We start from the raw sequence: 25,132 nt of genomic DNA, 5'->3' as shown, positions 1-25,132 counted from the left end.
ACCCCGGCTTCCCCCAGACCTGGGAGATGCCACCCCTGTCCTTAGGCACATTTGGCACCAGAACAGGAAGGAAATTATCTATGCTAGGAGGCGTGGTGCACTACCAGGCCAGTTACACCCCTAAGGTGGTCTGCCTGATGTGCTCCACGAAAGAAGGGTTTCACTATTTTGATTTTGTTAGGAAATAGGAATTCTAGGACAAGATTATGCCCACTCCCCACAGAAACTACTCATATATGGGGTGGTCGAGGGTAAGTAGCTTATTGGCTACTACCCTTCACTTCCCTTAAAGCCCCTAAATTGAGTATTTATGTGGCCCCCTGACATCAGGAATGCAGAGTTGACAGACAGAAGAAAGAAGAGGACAAGGAAGAGCCTAAGAAGCAAGAACAGTGGACTGCTAGTGGACTTTGGCGCCAAACCCTGCCTGCCTTCCTGCTCCTGTCCCGACAATTGTGACACACTGACTCGTCCTGCAGCTGTGCCGCCTCCAAAAGCCTCAGAGGGCCTCCAGCACTTCGCCAAGCTGTCAGCATCTCCCTTAAAGTGGAGGAGCCACTTGCCTGAAAGCACAGACCGCAATGTCCGGTTCACCGTTCTGCTGTTCACCAGGTCCAACAATGGAGCAGCTGGCAAAAAAGAGGTCACAGTGCTCCAGGAGGTCAGATCCGTCCCCCCACCAAGTGAGAAGATGTCAAGCCCGACTGAAGCCATCCTGCATCAAAACCCAGGGTAGCGGACCGCTTCTAGCAACTAAAATTTGTTTCAGTCCAAACCGGACTTTAACTCCACAGTGACCGAGCAGCCGTTTAGGGATGTCAGCATTACAGAGGCCAAAACAGAGAGTGGCCCAGTGTCCTGTTTGTCCCCTTGACCGGTCTAACTGAGATCCATGGGTGTCTCAGGCACACGGGCACCAGCCAAACAATACTCTCTGAACCCGACCTCCCCGGCCTAGCGACAACCAGCAGTGCCTTACTGCTCCCAGGACCCCTCACGAACCAAGCCCCCGTTGGGAGCTCCTCGACTTCTCCCCAACTATCCCTCTGCAGCCTGTTTCTAGGTGCCCCACGGCTTACCTTACAGTGTAGCGTGAAAAGCGACCAACCTGTCCAGCACCCATGCACCCAGAAACTCCCGGGCAGGTAAACTTGTACTGTCAGTGGTACTTCTGACCCTGGCCCCTAGCACCTTTAGTCCTTAAGGGGACCCTGAGAACTGTTTGCAAATAACTGTATTCAATATATGCCTTTTTCTCCATAGCAAAGCACTATAATGTAAAATGAATTTGAGCGAACATTTTACTTACCTGCTAAAATTGCTATTATAAAAAGTACTTACCCGTTAACAAAGTTCTTGATAAAATAAATATAAAAATACTGGTTATATTTCTAAATTAGTCTTGAGTATCTTCTTGAGTGTGTGCTTCATTTATTTACTGTGTTTATTTAACAAATGCATTAACACTACCCTCTGATAAGCCTAAACTGCTGGCCCACACTACCACATCAAAGACCATTTGGGATTATTAACTTAAGCCCTGTAAACCTATAACGGTTGTATGGATTCTACATAGTATACATCGTTTTGGTATGCCTCATAAAAAGCCAGCTTCCTACAATGACATTGGACAAATTGCAGTCGATCAGCCACCATTGCAGATCCAGAGCCATCTCCTCCAGCACCTGGATGGTATCGGCAGGACTGCCTCGATGCTGGAGCCACAGGAACTTAAAGTTCCTTTGCAGTGCCCACATGAGCCAACTGGTAGAGGTGATGAGGTGTATGCATGAGGCCAAGAAGCCTCTCTGTGATCTCAAACAGAGCATGAAATATCAGCCCAAATGTCCTGGGCATGTTTCTGTGGAAATAAAAAGCCCTGAACTCCACTGTGTCCAGGATCCGCCCAATGAATGTCAATCTCTACAAAGCAATCTGGTGCGACTTCGGCTCGCTTATTGTGAACCCCAATTATGTCAAGGGTTCTGCCATCATCTGAAGGTTGTTCATGACTGACTGCAGCAAGCCCGCCTTCAGCAGCTAGTAGGCAAGGTACAGCAATACAAGAGCTCCTGATGTCCAAAGATGGGTGATTCAGAAAAGGGGGTGGTGATGAACAGAGTGTCTGAATTAAGCAGACCACTCTTACCCAGTCCAAAGATCAGGGCTTGATCCATCACCATTATTTAGCTCACTGAACCATCCCAGCTCAGAACCTGGCTATATGCAAATTAGTCTGTCCCTGGCCCAGTGCATCATGGAAACAGGGCAGACCAAACTACCAAGCCAATTCTTCACCAGAAAGGAGACAAGCTTCCGGGGACCGGTTTCTGGCATTTCAGCCGTCGTCGGCCCAGCTTGCTTGAATCCTGATGGTGCAGTGAGCAAGGGACTCATGTCTGAGTATACCCTGCCACACCTATAGTGGCCAAAAACGATTCAGAAAAGGGGGTGGTGATGAACAGAGTGTCTGAATTAAGCAGACCACTCTTACCCAGTCCAAAGATCAGGGCTTGATCCATCACCGTTATTTAGCTCACTGCACCATCCCAGCTCAGAACCTGGCTATATGCAAATTAGTCTGTCCCTGGCCCAGTGCATCATGGGAACAGAACGACGGCTGAAATGCCAGAAACCGGTCCCCGGTAGCTTGTTTCCTTCCCAGTATAAGAATTGGCTTGGTAGTTTGGTTTGCCCTGTTCCCATCATGCACTGGGACAGGAACAGACTAATTTGCATGTAGCCAGGTTCTGAGCTGGGATGGTGCAGTGAGCTAAAAAACGGTGATGGATCAAGCCCTGATCTTTGGACTGGGTAAGAGTGGTCTGTCTGCTTAATTCAGACACTCTGTTCATCATCACCCCCTTTTCTGAATAATTTTGTCCACCATAAGCGTGGAAGGGTATACTCAGATGTGAGTCCCTTGCTCATTGCACCATAAGGATTCAAGCAAGCCGGGCCGACGACGGCTGAAATGCCAGAAACCGGTCCCCGGTAGCTTGTTTCCTTCCCAGTATAAGAATTGGCTTGGTAGTTTGGTTTGCCCTGTTCCCATCATGCACTGGGACAGGAACAGACTAATTTGCATGTAGCCAGGTTCTGAGCTGGGATGGTGCAGTGAGCTAAAAAACGGTGATGGATCAAGCCCTGATCTTTGGACTGGGTAAGAGTGGTCTGCTTAATTCAGACACTCTGTTCATCATCACCCCCTTTTCTGAATCATTTTGTCCACCATAAGCGTGGAAGGGTATACTCAGATGTGAGTTCCTTGCTCATTGCACCATCAGGATTCAAGCAAGCCGGGCCGACGACGGCTGAAATGCCAGAAACCGGTCCCCAGTAGCTTGTTTCCTTCCCAGTATAAGAATTGGCTTGGTAGTTTGGTTTGCCCTGTTCCCATCATGCACTGGGACAGGAACAGACTAATATGCATGTAGCCAGGTTCTGAGCTGCGATGGTGCAGTGAGCTAAAAAACGGTGATGGATCAAGCCCTGATCTTTGGACTGGGTAAGAGTGGTCTGCTTAATTCAGACACTCTGTTCATCATCACCCCCTTTTCTGAATCATTTTGTCCACCATAAGCGTGGAAGGGTATACTCAGATGTGAGTCCCTTGCTCATTGCACCATCAGGATTCAAGCAAGCCGGGCCGACGACGGCTGAAATGCCAGAAACTGGTCCCCGGTAGCTTGTTTCCTTCCCAGTATAAGAATTGGCTTGGTTGTTTGGTTTGCCCTGTTCCCATCATGCACTGGGACAGGAACAGACTAATTTGCATGTAGCCAGGTTCTGAGCTGGGATGGTGCAGTGAGCTAAAAAACGGTGATGGATCAAGCCCTGATCTTTGGACTGGGTAAGAGTGGTCTGCTTAATTCAGACACTCTGTTCATCATCACCCCCTTTTCTGGTCCAAAGATGGGCGGCAGCCACCGCCATTACTTTTTCGTGAACACCCTGGTAGCGCTGAGTAGGTCAAAGGGGAGCACAGCAAACAGAAAATGCCTCTAGCCAGTCTTGAACTGCAGATAACGCCAGTGGAGTTTAGGACTGCTACATGAACATATGCAACCTACAAGTCCAAGGGCACCCTTCACTCACCAGAGTCCAGAGAAAACAAGACCTGGGCCAGCATAAGCATTAAGAATGTCCTTCCACAGGGAAGCATTTGTGGAGCAAATGTCCATAATAGGTTTTAGTCCTCCATCCTTTTTTTCGGGACAATGAAATAGGCCAGTCTCTTTTCAATTCAGCCTTGGACAGCAACAGACGCACCTCGTGTAACAGACTGGCCAACTGCTGATCCGAAATCTGTTTTGGTTTGAAAGAAATAGTGGACCGGAACGAAAGAAAAGACAGGGAGTGCCCATTTAAAAAAATCTGTAATTCTCATGTGCAATATATGATGGATTGTCCATCTTGAAGGAAATTCTAAACCTGCACCTCACCAGTTAGGCATTCTCAAATAAGGGCAAATGAAAGGGGTTTGGTGACAGTTGTAACAGGGGTGGAGGGATTAGAACACTGATGCCTTTGGCTGGCCTACATAGTGCCTGCCATATCCACCTGCACTCCCTTGAAAGGACTGTGGTATCTGCCAAATCACTGGCTGTGTTGGTCAAAACGTTCAGAACTGATGTGGGAACTGCTCAACAGGAATCAACAGTGCTAAGGAGCATGCCCTAGCTCTGCTATCTTTAAAGAGTTCCAATGCAAAGTCCACCTTCTCTTAGAAGAGGTGGGACACAGCCATTATGGTGGTGTGCACATTAGTGAAGAATCCAGCTGATCACATCCATGAGTCTTCACGCAGGGCAATGGAGGTACTGACTGCCCTATCCAGACAACCCATAACAAGATTTGCACATATAACATATTCTACCTCATCTTGTCCATCATGAATTTTCTGGGTCAAAAGGCCCTATGGTTTACTAGGAGGGCTGGCAAGATCTTGCTGGCCATGTTCCAAAGGGCATAAGCGTTGCAGCCAAACAGACACACTGCATTTACGGACTGCAGAGCTAGACTTGCAGAAGAAAACATACATTTCTTAAATGCATCAATTCTCTTGGGATTCCCATACAGAGGAGTGGTTGGAAATGAGCTGAAATGTACTTTATTGGGCAAGGACTCAACAATAAGACTCTGGGGTGGGGTGCTTGGTGAGAAACTCCAGGTTATAAGTTGCAGGGCTGTGATGTCTGGCCACCTGCCTATTCACAGGCAAGCAAGATTAACGCTTCAACCAAGCTGCTATCAAAGTGTCTGTAAGGGCATCATTAGAAGAAGCTCAACATTGCTGGCACCAGCTGCAAAATTTCAGTCAGAACATTCAATTTGGTTTCAATGCAGATAAGCTGCAATCATAGATATCTGTTCTGATGCCACCACTGTAAACCAGGCATTTTCTTCCATTGGTGGCCAAAGTGGAGAGCCAAATTCCGTCCAAGCACACTGGTGTTCTGTAAATCAATGAGGGGTAAAAACATCAATATCATCAATTTAGGGTGCTCCCTGCTTCGGCATAGGATTAGAGAAAGAACCAAAAACAAAATGGAGGCCTTATTGGTAGTTGAGACTTAGCAGAGGCACCGGGTTAGCGTAAGGCTGCAAAATAACTGGTTGTGCTTTTGTGATGTCACTGCCAGACATAATTTGAGCAGGAGCCAAAGTTGGCCCGGGGTCCAACATCTGTGTCAGCACTGGCATCTGAGTAGAAGGAACCGGCATGGATCACAAAGCCAAAGTGCAAGTCTGTACTGGAGTCGGCACAGGCTTGTTAATGGGTCCCAGCAGGCTGAAGGTGCCAGGGAGGAATCTGTGGTCCGTCACCCCAATGGAAGCCCTGGAGGTCCATAGGCATTCCAGAAGTGTATGCAAAGTTTGTAAGAAGGTCTCTTTGAAGGTCTCAATTTGCTGTGAGGTTGGCAATGGCCCAGAAAATTAGGGGCATGTCAGGCCATCCAAGAAATCTATTCTGTGGCTAGAAACCTCAAAAGTGTGCGACTTACATCATGATGCCCTCGCTTCTTCTCCTTGGAGTCAAAGAGGATGAATCCAAATGTGCTTTTTTCTGCTTCCATTAGATTGAATACTTCAGCTCTGAGGAGCACTTTGAAAGTAACATTGGACAGTCACAGCAGCGGCCTCTAGACCAGGCAGAGTTCAGGTCTGTGACTTACCTACAGAGTTTTAGTGCAACGTTTAGGAAGGCCTGAACTTCACCTTCAGGTCTTGGATTGCATCAGATGCACGAGGGTGTACTTATCACGTAACTTAGAGCTGTACCCGAACCCAGACACCCAACTCACCACTCATGCAGGTCCATGACTGACAGCTACTACTTGCAGTCATGGCACGGCTGAAACGTGTCGTCTTTGGTGGGGACATCGTTCCCTTACACAGTTTAATTTGTAGCTAGAAAACATATAAATGGGACTGGATCTGGATCTCTGTGTATAGTCATAATCTAGTGAACAGAATGGAAAGCCCATCCCCACAACCAAACCAGCGGTGATGTAAAAAGACAAATGAGCGCCAGAATCATAAATATGGAGTAGTTTCTTAACGTTAACTCCAGTTCTGTAGTAGGGGTATCTCTGTTATAGTCATAATCTAGTGAATAGTCCCGCTCATGTGCGGGAACCCCGAAGCAATCAAAAATAATCTCTTAAGTGGTCTTCTGTGCAGTCCTGCATAGACACTTAAGAGAGAATTAAAGACAAATAATGCAGCCTATACTTGCAAGGCTACACTGTCCAGTACTTCAACTAGAATGCAAAGGATATTCCACCAATATTATATTCAGCACAGTCTGCCAAGTTTCACCATAGAGAAACTTCCCCCCTTCACAAAATCCTTGGAATGATAGAGATGAAGGAATGGGCAGACAAGCCCCCATAGGCTGCCATTATGTGGCTTAAAAAGGGATACCGTGCCTTTAATGAAACTTTCCAGAACTCTTGGTATCCAAGAATGCACAGCAACTCCCTCCACTTTCAGTTATTTTTGGAGGTGTATAAAGCTAGACCTGTAGCATTCAGTATTTCATCTTTTTTTCCACCGGGGAGGAGGGCGGGCGCTTATGACTATAACAGAGATACTCCTACTACAGAACTGGAGTTACAGGTAAGAAACTACTCCTTCTGTAGTAGGGGATCTCTGTGTATAGTCATAATTTAGTGAATAGAATGGCAAGCCCATCTCCACAACCAAACCGGCGGTGGAATAAAAAGACACCACTACTGTGCAAACAGATTTGCTAACGAAGCCTGCCCAACCTGAGCATCTGCTCTGGCATCAGAGACCAGACAGTAGTGCTTCGCAAAGGTATGGACCGACTTCCATGTGGCTGCCCTGCAGATGTCTGCAATGGGAACATTACCGAGCAACGCTGTTGTAGCCGCTTTGCCCCTGGTGGAATGAGCCTTAGGCTTACCCCCTAAGGTATTATTAGCCTTTTGAGAACACAACTGGATACAGGACACAATCCACCTAGAGATGGACTGTTTAGAGGTAGCAAGACCAGTCCTGACCGACCCATAGTTGATAAACAATTGTTCTGACCTATCCAGAGAATGAAGAGACCTTTCCGCTGGTGTGGAAGGATTCTGAAAAAACGTAGGTAAAGTTATAGTCTGGTTAACATGAAAATCAGAAATCACCTTAGGAAGGAACTTAGGGTGAGTACGCATCACAACCTTAGCAGCATGAAATACAGTATAAGGTTCCTGGCAACACAATGCCTTAATTTCACTTACCCTGCGGGCCGATGTAATGGCCACGAGGAACGCCGCCTTGCAGGACAGGTGCTGCAGCGAAGCCTTATGAATAGGCTCAAAAGGCTCCTTCATTAACCTGGACAGCACCATATTCAGTTCCCACGAAGGCGAAGGAAGCCGAACAGAAGGAAACACTTTCTTCAATCCTTCCAAAAAATCCTTTATCACAGGAATCTGGAAGAAGGATGTATGTGAAGGGCATTTCCTGTAGGCAGTCAGTGCAGCGAGATGAACCTTAATAGAATGGAAGTTAAGGCCAGACTGCGCCAAATGCAAGAGGTATGGAAGGATGACATATTCCTTGCATGTCATAGGATCATAGTTCTTGGACGTGCACCAGATGCAGAACCTCTTCCACTTGTAAGCATAGGAAGTCCTAGTGGAAGGACGCTTAGCCTCCTTCAGTATGTCCATACAATCTTCAGGAAGATTCAAATGGCCATATTGCACTATCTCAGGAGCCATACCGCCAAACTCAACGACGAGAGGTTGGGGTGCACCATCTATCCCCCGAACTTAGTGAGAAGGTCCGGCCGGCACGGCAGCCGTATGTGAGGAAGGAGAGACCAGTGAAGCAGGTCCGTGAACCACCACTGTCTGGGCCATTCCGGAGCAATGAGGATCATCGGCGCCCTGGACTGAGACATCTTGATGAGCCCCGCCGGAATCAGGGGAATGGGCGGAAAAGCGTACAGAAAGCTGTTCGACCAGTTGATCCATAACGCATTCCCCAGAGTCCCCTGCTGGTAATACCTGGATGCGAATTCTCGGCGGTGGCGAACAGATCCACATCAGGGTTGGCCTACCTAGCGAAGACGTCTCGGAGCACTTCGTCGTTTATGACCAACTCGTGGTTTTCCTGGATCAGTCTGCTGAGTGCGTCTGCCTGAGCATTCTGCACACCTGGCAGATGGTTAGCCGTTATCATCAGTCCTCTGGCTAGCAGCCAGTGCCAGATCGCCTGCGCTTCCTGTGACCGTGTACGCGATCTCGAGCCCCCCTGATTGTTGAGGTAATACATCGTTGTCGTATTGTCCGTCTGTACAAGCAGAGAGTCGGTCTGGAAAGACGGATGAAAGGCCTTCAGTGCCAAGTGAACAGCTCTGAGTTCCAGGAAATGTGGTACGTGGACTCCGTCGGGGACCACGTTCCTTGGAGCTGTAACTGTCCGGAATGCGCTCCCCAGCTGTGGAGAAAAGCATCCGTCACGAAAGTTTGAGTGGGAATGTCCTTGTGGAATGGAACCCCCTTGAGGAGGTTTTCTGTTGAACACCATCTCAGGGACTGCTGAGCATGCAGAGACAGTCGAATCCTGTTGTCCCAGTTCCCTCGACTCTGGTCCCACTGATCCTCCAGACATTCCTACAGCGGCCGCATGTGTAGGCGTGCATGCGGGGTGAGGAAGATACATGAGGCCATCGACCCCAGTAGAGAAAACACAGTCCTCACTGTTGTAGATGGACTTCTGGTGTTTCCGTACAATGGGCACATGGAAGTACGCATCCTGCAGATCTATCGCCCAGAGCTAGTCTCCCCTTTGCAGCTGAGGGTAAATCTGGTGCAACGACAGCATGCAAAACTTCTCCCTGCGAATCCATTTGTTTGCTTGTCGCAAATCCAGAATGGGTCTGAACTCGTTCTGGTCTTTCTTGCGTACCAGAAAGAAGCATGAGTAAAGGCCCTTTCCCCTTTGAGACAGAGGGACGTCTTCTATCGCCCTTTTTCTTAACAGGGTATCGGCCTCCGCCTGGAGCTCGCGCAGTTGGAACTGCGATCAAACCCGTGGAATCGCTGGAGGCGGGCTGAGAAAACGAAGACTGAATCCATTGCAAACATTATTCAACACCCACTTGTCCTGAGTAATTTTTCTCCACTCTGCCAAGTAATTTTGTATGCTTCCCCCACCGGAGCGGGTAACGGACGAGGGGGAAGTAGCACCTTAGGGCTTAGACCCGGCCGGGCCCTTGTTCGCGGAGGAGGGCTGCTGACCACCTCTGCCCCTCTGGCACTTTTGGAATGGCCTCTGCCCCTCTGGCACTTTTGGAATGGCTGCCGCTGTTACTGCTGCTGCTGTCCAGCCTGCCGACCTTGCCCTCTGCCCTGCGCACCGTAACGCCTTTGGAACGGGCGGAAGGTCTTCCTCTGTTCCTTCGGCTTCTCCAACCCGACAGCCGTCAGGGTTTCAGCCTCCGCCTTCATGCGGGCCATCTCCTCATCCGCATGTTTGCCGAACGGGGTCACTCCTGAAAACGGTAGGTTGGCGACCCACTGCTGCGCCTCGGGCTTCAGTGACGTTAGACGCAGCCAGGCGTGGCGTCGCAGGTTGATCCCATGGCAGTACCCGTGGGCTGCCAAAAGCGAGGAATCCGCAGCCGAGCTTATCACCTGGTTGGAGACCATCATCCCTTCATTAATTAGCTCTTGGAAATCCTCCTTTCTGTCCTTGGGAAGGTGTTCCAGGAGCTGCTGCAGGAACTCCCATAATGCCCAGTCGTAACGGCCCAACAGAGCTGAGGCACTCACAGCCTGCATAGAAGTGGAGGCCGTACCGCAGACTTTCCTGCTGGCCGAGTCCATCAAGCGGCTCTCCTTGTCGGGAGGCCCCGTCGACGACGGGGCAGTGGAGTGCTGTTTCCTGCCGCCGTCACTATCACCGAGTCCGGTACAGTGTCCGAGCGAAGGAACGCCGGGTCTGAGTCCGGGGCCCTGTATTTCTTATGCAGCCTGGAAGGTGCCGATCTTGTAGAGGCAGGGGTGAGGAAGCACTCCATGGCAGGTTCCTCCAGCCGTGGCACCAAGGGCAACAAGGGGCGAGACAGCTGTTTCTTATGCAGGGTCTCGAAGATGACTGAGGTCGATGGCATGGGCACCGTGAGTTTAATACCCAGTTTCGCCGCCCCACGTAACAACACCTCTTGGAAGGAGACTATGTCGTCTACTGGAGACACCCTCGTCCGAGGGGAATCTGACAATGTAGGGGAATAGTCCCGGGCACTGGACGAGTCCGTGTGGCGGCACCTAGACCTGTCCCTCCTGTGGCGCTGTCTGGACCATGTGGAAGAACGACGGTCACTTCTGGACCTGTCCCTCCGCCTGGAGCGAGATCTCAACCTCCTTGGCCTTGGTTTGTCCACTGGCCGTAAAGGAGGGAGCCTAGGGCGTGGCAGCCCCCTCGGTGGTGTCGGGAGATGAGGCAAAGAGAGAGGCCTCGGCTGAGGTGGCGGTGGAGAAGGAGGAGGAGGTTTATGAGGAGGAGGAGGAGGCAGTGGAGGCGTAGGATTACGCGGAGGAGGGTCCTTGGGCAACGAGGGAGGCGTAGTCGTCCTGGGCCATGATGGCGAAAAGGCATGGGAGTACCGCGAGCCCGGAGACTCTACCACTCTTCTTCTTTTCTGCGCCGGCCTTGATGAGGGTGACCTAGAGGCCGACCTCCTCGTGGACGAGCGACGGCGCCGCCGCGACCGTGGGCTCGTAGAAGCAGAGGAAAGGCTGACTACAGAGCCCTGGGACTCCGTCCTGACCTGAGAACGCCTCCTGGACGTCGATCTTCTCCGTCTCAACACTGACCTCTTTTTCGACGTTGAACGTGTCGGCGTTGAGCGCCTTCTCGACGTCGATGATCTTCGAGACGTTGATGATCTTCCTCTTCTCGACGTCGAAGATCTTCGTCTCGACGTCGATGATCTTCGCCTCGATGACGAGCGTCGAGTCAACGTCGAACGGCGGTGTTGCCTCGACGGCGAGCGCCGATGCCTTCCAGTCCCTTCACGACGTCTATGGCGTCTCGACGACAAAGCGGTCCTCGACGTCGACCTCGTCCGAGGTCACGACGTCGAAGTCGCTTCGACCCAGAGCCCTGGGGAAACTGGGAGCAGACGGTGGTCATCCCTCTCAACGCCAACGTCGAGGCTGTCGACGTCGATGGAGCCCTGGGGCGTTTTCTGGCCTTCTCTTTCCTGGGGAGCCCCCCAGAGGCCAAAGTACGTGCAGTGGAAGAGGCCTCTCCATGCCCACACCCACCTTGATCTTGCTGTCTTCTTTGCTCCAGTCCTCGGAGCCGAGTCTTCTCCCTGTCCTTCAGGGTCCTGTTGGAGAACTTCTGGCAGATCTCACAATCCCCAGGGACATGAGAAGAAGGGAGACATAGGATACAAACCCTGTGTGGATCAGATTTGGCCTTCTTCCTGGCACACTCAGGGCATTTGTCAAATAAGGAAGGCATATCGGACAAAAGAATTCACCAGAAAACTCCAGCAAAAGGAAGAAGGAATAAAAACACGTCGAGTGAAACACTCCAAACACTTGAAAAGTGCAAACAATTAGACAAAACACCCAAAAAAGGGAGAGCTCAATGCTCCAGGGTCCTGCTAGCAGGAGCCGGAAAAAAGAACTGAAAGTGGAGGGAGTTGCTGTGCATTCTGAGATACAGAGAGTTCTGGAAAGTTTCCTTAAAGGCACAGTATCCGTTTTTAAGCCACATAATGGCAGCCTATGGGGGCTTGTCTGTCCATTCCTTCCTCTCTATCATTCAAAGGATTTTGTGAAGGGGGGAAGTTTCTCTATGGTAAAACTTGGCAGACTGTGCTAAATTTATTATTGGTGGAATATCCTTTGCATTCTAGTTGAAGTACTGGACAGTGTAGCCTTGCAAGTATAGGCTGCATTATTTGTCTTTAATTCTCTCTTAAGTGTCTATGTAGGACTGCACAGAAGACAATTTAAGAGATTATTTGTGATTGCTCCGGGGTCCCCACACATGAGCGGGACTATTCACTAGATTAGGACTATACAAAGAGATCCCCTACTACAGAAATAACTTTCAAACAAATCGCATAGGTAGGGTGATGGGAAGGTTTTCAAACTGCTTATTTCAACATGATTTGTATTGCTCAGACAGAACATCCTACATTATACCCATGCGTTTACCCCACTAGCCAGAAAGGTCTGCAAGATAACTCCTCAAATAAAGGATGGTCAACCATCATGAGATTCCCCCATCCCTGTTTGTTATGAAATGCTTCACAACGGAACTACAAGAACAGAAGAGGCCTACTTGGCCAGAGCAATCCAGAGTTCTCAGGTCAAGTGGAAAAATTAATAGTCAAGGACATGAGGCAACACACAAATAAAATATTTTTACAACGCATGAGATTTTGCAGTTTCCCAGTTCTTAATGGAGACCCTGTGAATGCATCCTAGCAGCAAGACAGATTAAACTTTTCAGAAAGGAAAATAGGATAGCACAGATATCACAATCTAACCAAATCCTGCTCCTTCTGTCCCAAACTTTCATGCTGCTGATTTTCTACTGCATAGAGGATGACAAACCTGGGCCACTTGTACAGACTTGACCTGGGATCTTCAGAAGTGTTGGGTAATCCCTGTAGTAAAAATCTATATACTGTTCCAATCTCAAGTCCCTGAAAATAAAAATAAAATGAGTTGTGACGTTGGTCAGGTTCAAAAAGGCAAAACGATGCAAATACAATCAGAGTAAATGAGGGTTACTTAGTACAGAAACAAAAGCTGCTATTCCAAAATATAATAATTGCTCCTAGAGATCAAAGTCACTGAAGAAGTTGCTATATGTTAACATATCCAGTGAACCATTGACCAAATAAAGTGATCCCTCACCTGAAAACACTGATGCATAGTTGCACATTCACATTTAGAGAAGCAGTTTAATATTCCTTTTGAAATACCACCCACTAGAAAGATGCGGATGGTCAACCTGGGTCTCATCAAGTGATGCATTACCTCTCTATCACTTTTTAAGGGTTTCCATCATTTCTCAAGCTGAAAATGTGTGGTAATACATGGGAGGATACTAGGAATGAGCATAATAAATTAATTGTGACATAAGGAATTGCTATTGGTCTTAGTTCTCACTTCCTGCCTCCCTCTGGAATGCATACACAATATCAAATGAAGGAACTCAGACCTACACACAAAACAGATTTTAAAAAAATGCTAACATTCAACATATAATGCACATGATTCTATTTTGACGCAGAGGCAGATACAGTCACAGTCTCCGAAAGGGGCATGGGAGTGGGGGCAAAGGGGACAATGGAGAATAAACCACATAAGTCATGAGTACTGCGCAAGAACGTACATCCAATAGACAAAGAAAAATAAAATTAAGTTGGAACTTGAGCAGTTGAAAGGGTGTTTGCACCCCAACTTTTGGAACTGCTAAAAGTAGAAAAAGAGTGCAGTCAGAGAATCACCCAAAGAGAAGTCTGACCTGTGTAATTCAATAATGCTTTTGCATTAGTGAACAGGTGAAGGGTTACTAGGTTGTGAGGAAAGGTAAGGGCTAACCAGAAGAGAGGAGATTAAAAAAACCAACAGAAAATATATTATTTGTGCATGTTACTCACTGGAGTGATTCTTTTACTCCTCGATATTAATATGAGGTTCTTTCAATGGAAATGTAAGTGTATGCGGAGCATTGCCTGCATCCGGGACCTAACATTTAAGCAAATCTCCTTAGTGTGACTGCTGTTCCTTTCCATTCAACTGAAGACTTACACCTACAGATTTAGCAGGTTAGCAGATGAGTCACCTAAAGGAACACTGGAAGGGCTTAACATAAAATAGTGAAGGTATTACTATGAGGAGTAACATGTAATCACCCCTACATCTCAGCTGCCTTTTTCTGGGTGAATTTTTACACTATAAAACTTTAAGAAAGCTAAAAAGGGTAACATTAATCTAAAGCTTTAGAGGCCCACCCACAAGAAGTTAAGCAAGGATTAGCCAAACTGAACATCCGATCTAAAGTTGGCTTCCAGAGCACACAGTAATGATTTCAAATTATATTTTGCCTAAACTAGGAGCTGCTTTACACTTTACCTGTTATTAGGAAGCCACCAATACTGCTTTGGCCCTAAATACATCCAAAGGTTTGCCTTCCAATGGAGGGAGGTTTGTCATGGTGTAGCACACCTGATAAGAGCCCCAAGCAAATGAGTATCAGAAGCCTTTCTCATGGAATAGTGTCACTATGTCTGTCTGAGGACTGGTTGGGAGTGGTACAATCCAGGTGGAATCTGAGAATTCCTCATATGTCCTAGTTGTGAAGGGTCTGATGTAGAAATCTAAATGGCAATGAAGCAGGAGTAGACAGAAAGACTCTGACACCTTCCTTTTTCAAACCTTCACACCACCCTTCACACCACCCAAAAATCATACAGGATTCTCCATTTCAAACATTGCATTACATTGTTATTTAACTCCTTCGGTCTGAAGCCAAAAGTAAGGTGGCATGGTCTGGCAGACATGGATTGAAAAACTCCTCATTGGCCCCAAAATACAGAATAAGAACTGGTTAGTTATGATGAAAACTAGGCATGTTTGGTTCCCAAAATACACTTTTGTCCATATACTGTATGCCATTATTTTGCATATTTCAAAGGTTCTGTATTGAGAGGAGGACAACCACAAGTATAATGAGTCTCTCCTCTAACTCTAGAAAGTTGACAGTCCTGCTCTTGTGATTTCCAAAAAGCCAATGATGAACATGTCACGGTCAACCAGGCCACTGCAGATGAAAAAGCCAAATTTAGGCTCAATTTGACCGAAAGGATCTTCAACTAGGCAACTGTGAGGGAGGGTCCTCCACTGAAGGTCTGTGCACAAGGACAGGTACACTGACTGAGTAGCCATGATCCAACCAGGACTCCTAGAGGGATCGGAAATTACTGGAGGGACTCTCTTACAAACTGCGCTAAAGCAGCAAGAGCCTACACAATGCTATATGACACATAACTGAAGGAACAGGACTATTATCCATGCCCCAGGAGAGGAAAAAATACTACCACTACTAGGAGGATGCTCTGGATCCTCCACGGAGGACAGAATGTGTTTGCTTGTGCTTAGTACCCCACACACACAAATAAAATGAAATAACTACTACAGGGCCAAATAACATGTCTTGAAACTGAGAGAAAGGCCTAATTTATGAAGGTCAGAGAGACAAATAAAAATGATTCTCTAATATGACTTTACCAGACAATTGTCTATAAATGTTATCGCCAGTAGGAAACGCAGACAGCACAGATGGGGATGTATGCAGATGTGAAAATAGGTGTTAGAAATTGAATTTTTGGTCAGCCAAGGCATGTGTCAAAGTCGGGCAGAAACCGCCACTCTAGTCAGGATAAGAGAGTTATACTCCTAAAATAACCCCTGCTCACCCCCTTGGTAGCTTGGCATGAGCAGTCAAGCTTATCTTAAAGGCAGTGTGTAAAGCATTTGCACATAACCAACAGTAATACAGTGTAAGCACTACAAAGGGACACCAGACCAGTTTAGAAAAATATCCAATATTTTTATATATTTAGGACAAAACCAAAAACGATAAAAATCCACAATACAGTACTTAAAAATCTTCAATTATCAAAATACGCTTGAAAAATAGTTTCTTGATTTCGATAGCTCTGTCCAGGGCTATCACGGCGTCGTAAGCAAACAAATCCAAACAGTTCTGGCTGACCATGGCGTTGCGGGCCAGCTACGGTTTTGGGAAGACCAACAAACAGTACCTTTTAGAAATGCAGGGCGTTGGCGACCTCTCATTGAGCTTCCGAAAGCACGGCGTCTGCAGGCTCGGTTCCGGCGGTCGTTGCAGGAGTCATCTGGGCCCTTGAAGTCACATGTGTCGCAGGTCGAATTCCCCTCTGTTGAAGTCAGGAGTGCTGGCATCGGCAGGGGTCGGGTGCTGCGGTGCGTAGTGCAGGGGTGCGGCGTGCAGTGCCCTCAGGTCACGGTGCGAGCATCGGCGCCAGATGGCGTAGCCGGTGAGTCCAGGGTCACGATGCGAGGTGAAGGCGGTTCTCGTCGCGGTGCTGGCAGGTCACGGTGCAAGCAGCGGCGTCGTAGTGGCTGAAGCGATGATGTCGGCTGACGAACTGAAGTCGATGGTGCAGGCGTCTGTAGGCCAAGGTTGCGGTGCGGGATGAGGGCGGCGCGTCGTGTGACTTTACGAGCGGTTCCTCGAGCCATGGTGCAAGCAGCGGCGTAGATTTCGGCATGGAGCGGCGGCGGGGATACCAAGGTGTCGTTGTGAAGTGAGGCGGTGCGGAGTGCAGAGCCCATGGGTCGCTGTGCGAGAAGCGGCTCGGTGGCGGCGTCAGCAGGTTTCGTCAGTGAGACCAGGGTCACGGTGCGGTGTTGCAGCAGTGCCTTCAAGACACAGAGTCAGCAGTGGCGTCGTAGACGGCGTTGGGTTGCTTTTTCCTCTGTTGCAGCACAAAACACACAGTCCCCAGTGGTGAGGGCAGGAGAGCATGAAGTCTTTGCTGTTCCTGAGACAGATCGACCTCCGGAGTTCCCCATCTTTCGAATATTTCTTGCACCACATTGTCGTTCAAGATCCACTCATGATTTTCGAGAACGAGTCTGCTGATAGTGTCTGCCTGAGCATTTTGCACACCCGGAAGGTGAGCCGCTCTGATGGTCAAGTCCCTGGCCAGAAGCCAGTGCCAGATCGTCTGGGCCTCCCAAGACAGTGGGCGAGAGTGGGATCCCCCCTGCTCGTTGAGCTAGAACATTGTTGTTGTGTTGTCCGTCTGTGCAAGCAGGGAACAGGTGCGAAAGGAAGGCTTTCAGTGCCAAGTGAACAGCTCGAAGTTCCAGGAAGTTGATGTGATGAGAGGACTCCTTCACGGACCACGTGCCCTGTATCTGTAGGTGATCCGAATACGCACCCCAGCCGTGGAGAGACACATCTGTCACGATGGTCTGCATTGGAATCTCCGTGTGGAAAGGAGATTGCGTGGAGAGCACCACCATCGTAGAGGCTGGATGGCTTGCTGTGACACATAATCCTGTCCTCCCAACTCCTCTCTTTCTGGTTGCACTGTTCCTCCAAACATTCCTGCAGAGGCTACATTCGGAGGCATGCATGAGGAGTGAGAAAGATGCACGAGGCCATGGAGCCCAAGAGAGAGGACACCTTCCTCACCATTGGGAAAGGTATGTTCATGAGAGTCTGAGCCTACCGAAGGATTGATAAGCATCTCTCCTCCGAAGGACACACGCTTGCCTGCGAGTATCGATGGAGGCGCCCAGATACTGCAGACACTGGACAGGAGTCAGGACAGACTTTGAGAGATTGATGTGTAGACTCAAGCGATGCAGCAGAACGGACCTCTTGTTGAAATGCAGTTGTGCTTCCTGAAACGTGGCTCCCTTGATCAGCCATTCGTCCAGGTATGGATAGACAAACACCTTGCTCTTCCGGAGGTGTGCTGCAACTACTGCCATGCATTTTGAAAAAGTCCTGGGCGCTGGCTTCAGGCCGAAGGGAAGCACTGCATATTGGTAGTGATTGGTGCCGACCAGGAACCGTAGGAACTTGCGATGTTTCCTTGCTATGGGCACATAAAAATATGCGTCTTGCAGATCTATTGCACATAGCCAGTCTCCCTGATGTAGCGGAGGTTAGATCTGATGCAGGGATAACATGCAGAACTTTTCTCTGCGGATCCATTTGTTTGCTTGCCACAAGAATCTTGAATATAGACCTTATCCCCTCTGGGTAGGAGGAATCACTTATTTCGCCCTTAGGAGGAACCACTTCTTTCGCCCTTTTCCTTAGCAGGGTATCGGCCTCCACCTGAAGCTCGCACGGCCGGTGTTGAGAGCGAACTGGCAGTATCGATGGAGGAGGGCTGGTGAAACGTAGACAGCATCCATTGCAAACAATATTCAGCACCCAACTGTCCTGAGTTATCTTTTTCCACTCTGCCAGATAATTTTGAATGCTTTCCCCAACCGGAGGGGGCAACAGAAGAGGGGGAAGTAACCCTTCATGGCTTGGTACCCGCTGAGGTCTTGTTCCCTGGTGTCGGCTGCTGGTTAGACCTTCCTCTCGACTGGCGTCTCTGAAACGGCTGAAATGACCGTTGAAACTGTTGCTGTCCAAACTGATGGCCCTGCCCATGCTGCAAGACTCCATTTACAGTGTTGTAGAGCGTGATCAGCTTTCTCGCCAAATGGGCACTCGCTATTAAAAAATGCAGTCAGGGGGCGTGGCTAGCTGCCAAGCATGGCGGCCGCACAGAAGGCGAGCTCTGCGCCCGGACCTTCTAAATCCTTCCTAATCCTGGCAGTTTTGACTCTCAACGGCCATCACACCTCCTGCTGAGGGTGCTCTCACGAGCCGGGGGGCACTCAAATGGTGGTCTGCAGCTGAGCCCCGCCGGCCTCTCCCGATCACTGGAGTGGGCCTGGCTGCTGGGCGTGGGCCGCGGACGAGCTGAGGAGGTGCCGGCGCGGAGGTGAGGGGCCGAAGATGGGACCAGAGAGGCACTCCACGCTTGATTGCCACTGAGCCCCCATGGACCACAGAGGGAGGGGGCGCTGCACAGGAGTGAGCGGTGCGGCGTTTGGGCCCGGTCCGTCTCCGCTGTGACTCTGAACGAGTGAGGCCCTGCCAAGCGGCACGCCCGCCTCCCTGCTGGTCTGCGGCAAAGCTAGTGCCACTGGGGACCTGTGTTGTTGGCTGCAACGCCGCCGCCACTGGAGCACCGGAGCCGGAATTAGCCGAACAACACCATGGCGGAAGACGCTGCAGGCCTGCGACCCTGCCGTCCCGGGGAGAATGTGAGACTGCATGTGGGCCCATGCCGCGACCGGAGTTATCGGCACCGGACCCCACCTCTACTGTCTGGTAACACTGAGGGGGGTCTGCTTTCCTGCGGGCACTCGTGGCTTGGATCCTGCGGGGCTGGTCGGGGCCTGGCCTTGATGCCCCCGTTACCGCCCCCTAGCTGAGCGCTGTGACCCACCCAGGGGGGAGCATCACTGGGATCACCGACTACTGACCGACCATTGTGCTGTAGACGACGGATGGTTGTCATGGGCTATAATCGTGGGCTGTGAATTGAGTACGGGCCCGTCCCCCCTCCCTCTGTCACCGCCCTGAACACTGTGTGTGCTGTTGGGCTCTGGCGCGTATCTGGGGCTGGCGTGCAATTGAACCGGATTGCTGCGGAATGAGGAGTGTGGGCCCGGATTTGCTGCGCCACCCCTGCGAAAGGGGACAAACCAGTCCAAGTGCTTAGTGGCACCTGGCCCTGACTGACCCAGTGTCCTTAGACCCACTGAGACCCACTAGGTTCATCCTGCCTGCATAAATAGGCTGCCCACACACCGCGGTGCACATCGCTGGGCTGGACGTGGCTCCTGATACACCTGTACCCAGGTACTAGGGGTGCACTGCCTTCCTGAGGGATCGACTGCAGGGGGCCACCTGGGGCGACACTGCGGCCTCCTAGTTGGACCCCCCCACACCTGTGTAGCACCGGGAGTACAGAGCCAGCGAGGAGAGGCACCACTGGCTGGCGCAAGATTGTGAAGGGCCCAGTGCTAGGGTCTCGAAGATCTTCCCTGACTCACACGCAGCTGCTGCACAGTGAGCCCCGTGCCAGCCACTGGTGGGGCTTAGGCGATGAAGAGACCGCCCGTGGACAGCTGTGTGCGGCCCGGCCATATTCTGTGGCTGTGAACGGCCGCTTCTTAAGGGCCTGCGACAGGCGCCTCACGCCTCACCACAATGGGTCGCCCCAGGGGAGGGAGGCCAACGCCGCTGACACTCACCAGAACGATGACAATTCGCCCGTCACACAGATGCCTAACAGTATCCCGCCCACTGACTCACAGTCCCCCTAAGACAAGTTGGACCTTATCCTAAAAGAGGTGCGTGACTCACGAACGGCCATTGAGCAGTAAATTTGAACTTTACAACAGGGCTCACTCTCCTTAAAGCCGACCATGACAAGCTTGCCGCGGTTGTCAAGGAGAACAAACTCGCACTGACGGAACTGGTACCACAACAAAAGGATAACAGTGGAACAACTCGTGCAGCTCCAAAAACAAGTGGCTGGACTACAGGAGAGGGCGGATGACACAGAGGGACGTGCCCAGCCCAACAACATCCATCCGTGTCGTAGGCCTGACAGAACGATGCGAGGGAACGGACACTAACAAATTCATGGAGGAGTATTTCAAGGACCATGTGGCCCCGGAAGGCCTCTCAGAACTTTTCTGTGTAGAAAGGGCGTATAGAATCCAGACCGGCAGACCAGCTGCAGGGGCTCGCCTCAGGCCCTTAATTGTCGAAGTCCTGAACTTAAGAGACAACGATACCCTGTTGCAAAAGGCGAGTGAACTGTCCCCAACACAATATGAGAACCAGCGGGTATCCCTATACCCGGAATACACTGCCCTGGTCCAACGCAAGTGCACCCATTACCAAGACGCAAAGAAGAAACTCAGAGCACTTAACATCAAATACGCACTGCTGTTTGACCAAGCTAAAAGTGATTCACGACCACAAGACCCCCAATGACGTGGAAGAATGGCTCAAAATAATTTTCCCCCAGTGGGTCTGGCCCCTCTTCACAAATAGCCACTGCCTCCCCGAAGCCGAGACGAGTTCGCAAATCGAAACGCCTCCGGCAGGGGCTGCCAGAAAAATGCAGGATTCCCACACCAGAGCAGGCCCTACGAGATCAAGCAGAGGCGTTGGAGACGGCCACCAGGTTCAGAGACGAAGCCCATCCAATTCTCTCAGACTCTTCTGAAGAAGTCTCAAATCGATCAGCCTCTGAATCCAGTATTAATTTGTTCAGTAACATTACACCCCAAACTGCTGATGGGTTCTTGGGTTAATGCTTAGTAGAGGTCAATGCTGGGGCAAGACGAGACTCACTCTCACCTCACTGTGTCTGTAAGATATGTACTTAGCGCAAAGGGCTGCGCCCTTGGGTTCGAACTGCGAAACATGCTGTTCAAAATGGTCCTGGCCGCATGGAGCTCGAGATGTTCTAACCTAGCTGGGCATACAATGCAGAACAAAAGAGGGTCCCTGAATCATAGCATGTAAGGCGAGGAAAACAGGGTACAATAGAACAACAACATTGAAACTCTCCTTAACAAATCATTATTAAACGGGTGATACCTCTTCCATCAAAAGTACATTGTCCCACAAGACATAGGTTCATATTATTCTTAATTTTTTATTTATCAAAAATATTTTTGTATGTTCCTTTTTTCCAAGTGCAATACATTTGCTTAATTAAATATACAAGCCTGTATATTTAATTAAGCAAATGTTTTACACTTGAAAAAAAGGAATATACAAAAATATTTTTGATAAATACAAAATTGTTGTTGTTCTAACCTAGCTGGGCAGTCTACAGACATCCACCTCCCTTCAGCAAAAGCAACACACACACTGTTACTAGTTAGCACTGTTGTGCATATGGTTTGGGCCAGCGCAGTTCGAATAGCTGGCCCGAGTATTGTAGAAGTTAGTTTAATAATTTTTAGGATCTGGCCCATCACTTGCGCTACCCCGAATATCGCTGCCATCCCAACGTTGTAAATGTGTTTACCATTATTATACCACACATACGGATGCAGGACAGCTATAATGTGGTTACCTGGAATGTACGGGCCTGGGGTCGGCCCCCAAACGGCACAGAGTTCATGCACAATTAATTAGGCAGCGTGCACAGATAGTATTCCTACAAGAATCCCACCTGACTGCTGCTGAGGTGGCTAAACTCCGCAAAAAATGGAGGGGGCAGGTTTTCTCCACGTCATACTCTGCCTTTGCCTGGGGTGCGTCCATATGGGTTAGGAGTGGGGTCCCCTTCAAAGCAGAGGAGCAACTGGTGGATCTACTAGGCAGGTAAATTCTTGTGAGGGGCACACTAGATGGCACACAGGTAGTCCTAGGTAGCATATATGCACCCAACTTCGAACAGGATCATTACCTATTGAGCTTCAACCCGGTCCTGGTGCCCTGGGCTACATGCCCATGGGTACTAGGAGGGGACTACAACACTGTAATGGATCCCACCATCAATAGATTGCACCCCCCCCTCTGGGCGGAGCCACCACTGTCCATCAAGCGGAGGCACTGTGCCGCTGGGCCGTGGGTTGGGTCCTGGGGGATGTCTGCCGCCTGAAATACCCTGCTAGCAGAGAATATTCTTTCTCCTCGCACCCACACCAACTACATACTCGAATTGATAGGATCCTTTGCTCCATCCACATTACAACTCAGATGACGCATGCAACATATTTGGGCAAGACACTCTCTGACCATAACCCCTTGGAGATCTCTCTCACCTGGGGCAGAATCCCCACCCCTGTCCCTCCTTGGAAACTATGGCCCTCAATGCTCGAGGATTTCGTCTTCAGGGAGGCTCTGGCTGTAGGCATTGATGATTACTACGCAGAGAACAAGGGAACTGCATCCACACCACAGATGGAATGGGATGCATTCAAGTTGGTGATCAGGGGGATAGCCATTAGCACCACAGCAGGGGTGCACCAGGAAATACATAACTTGAAAGAAATCGAAAACTCCCTGAATAGTCTGGAACAAGACTCCGCGAATGACCCCACTAAGGGAACACTCTTGCAGGACGCCCAAATAAAACACGCTGAACTACTTGAAACACTCAGGCACATTGACTCCACCGCCTACACACACGCTACACATGCCGACAAGGCAGGCCCGTTGCTAGCGCGCATACTCCGGGATGACCCTCCATACACCCCGATTCACGAGATAACCACTGGAAATGGGGACACAGTAGATAAACAACAGGAGATAAACACAGCCTTCCGTGAATACTGTCAGGCTTTGTACCGGGCACCCCCGCTAGTGAAAGAGGCCCTTGATGCCTTTTTAACTGACGTACCGTTTCCTCAATTGGCCAAAGCAGAGCAGGACGCTCTATCTGGCCCTGTCACAAGGACCAAAATTAAAGCAGCCATCAGGGGTTTGCGCCGGAACAAGGCCCCTGGTCTGGATGGCCTCCCAGCCGAATTCTTTGCTACATTTTTGGACTCTCTGGTACTGCAGTTAGAGCGGCTGTATAACACCGCACCGGCTCCTGGATTATTGCCTCCTCTACTAGACAGGCGCTGGTAGTGTCACTCCCCAAACCGGGACACTCAGCTACAGATCAACATGTTGGGTTACAGACCTTTGTCCCTACTCACAACCGAATATAAAATACTGAGTAAGATCCTTTCTGGTGGCCTACTCCCCTACCTACATAAGCTAATACACCCATATGTTATGGCAGTGCCCTGTGCTCACACCTTACTTTACTCGAATCCACGGTCGGGATTCCAGTCCCAAGCACCTCCGCAGTTTGCCTCTTAGGATTGATACACCGCCCCAAGGTATAGAAAGTACAGCTTCGCTTTATAGACCTAACCTTACTCCTGGCTAAACGCTCCATCACGATGAAGTGGAAATCGGCCTGACCCCCACAGATTTATGACTGGCATGGGGAGGTGGTGGGATGGGGGGGTGCAGAGAGTGGTGCAATCTGCCGGGAGGGAGCCCGGGGAATGTGCAAAAAGATTCTCTCTCTCTAGACTGGAACAATATTCTGGAAGCATTTAAGGCCCTGGCTCCCCCACCTGTCCCTGTCACTCTGAACTAATGGCATTTTGGCCACCCAGCCCCTCTTACAGGTCACGCTAACATTTATTTATACTTCATGTAGACTTTGCACCGTACAGTATATTTATAGGTCTTGAATGTTTGAGTGCAACTGGGAGTAGCCAGTGGACCACTTTGTCAAAAAAGTTATATGTGGATGGTGCCAGACGAAGTTAGGGTTGGGGGGGGAGGGATGGATGGGATAATTGCATTCATGTGATACACAAATCTTTTCTATTATGGTGTATGTAGGTTGCACTGCGACTTCAATGTGCTGTATTACTGTGTATGATTGCAATATGTTGTAACTAATGGGATGAAAGCGGAAAATTAATAGAAAATGTGTTCTATAAAAAAAATTAAAGGATGCAGTCAGCAATAGTCTCCAGACATCCCAAAAGAATGCGGTGGCTTTCATCCTGGCATGGCAACTAAGGATGATGCTGGTATCCATTCAGAGACCCACTGCACTGGTAGTTTTGCTGTATTGAAGCCTTGCTGAACAAATTGTAAATTCTCACATATGTGTTCTGGAAGACTAATTACAGCAAAGGAGGCCATCTCTTGCAGGGACTGGGCATAGGGAGAGGCTGTTAGCATGTGTTTTCTCTGAGGGCCAACTGCCTTCTTTGCCACTGCATCCCCATTTAGACTCCCTGTCATGAGGTACAATTGCAAAGGTATTAGCTGCCTGTGGTGCACAAGAGGCTAGAATTTTAAGGCTCTCAGGTGAGGTATGTCTGGAGAGAACGGCTTGGTCAGGTTTAAGGTTTTCAGAAGCTGCACATGCACCTGCTGAGGCAGAAAAAAGCTCATCGCTAAGCTCCTTCAGTGCAGAATACAAGGCATCATTGAAAAGCAATTCTGAAGA

The 25,132-nt window shown here is 49.6% G+C and overlaps 1 protein-coding gene across 1 annotated transcript in view; it reads right to left on the bottom strand.

Moving 5' to 3' along the window:
- ANAPC1 (anaphase promoting complex subunit 1) overlaps nucleotides 1–25,132 on the bottom strand; it is a 763,513-nt gene that overhangs the window by 381,427 nt on the left and 356,954 nt on the right. The window contains exon 19 of the mRNA XM_086926883.1: nucleotides 13,107–13,198. Coding sequence (XP_086783009.1) covers nucleotides 13,107–13,198 — 92 coding nt within the window. The remainder of the gene's footprint in view (nucleotides 1–13,106; nucleotides 13,199–25,132) is intronic.

The sequence above is a fragment of the Lissotriton vulgaris genome, chromosome 6, assembly GCF_964263255.1.
Source record: "Lissotriton vulgaris chromosome 6, aLisVul1.2, whole genome shotgun sequence".
NCBI lineage: Eukaryota > Metazoa > Chordata > Amphibia > Caudata > Salamandridae > Lissotriton > Lissotriton vulgaris.
The sequence above is the reverse complement of the archived record's forward strand: the minus strand, read 5'-3'. Positions and strand labels throughout refer to the sequence as shown.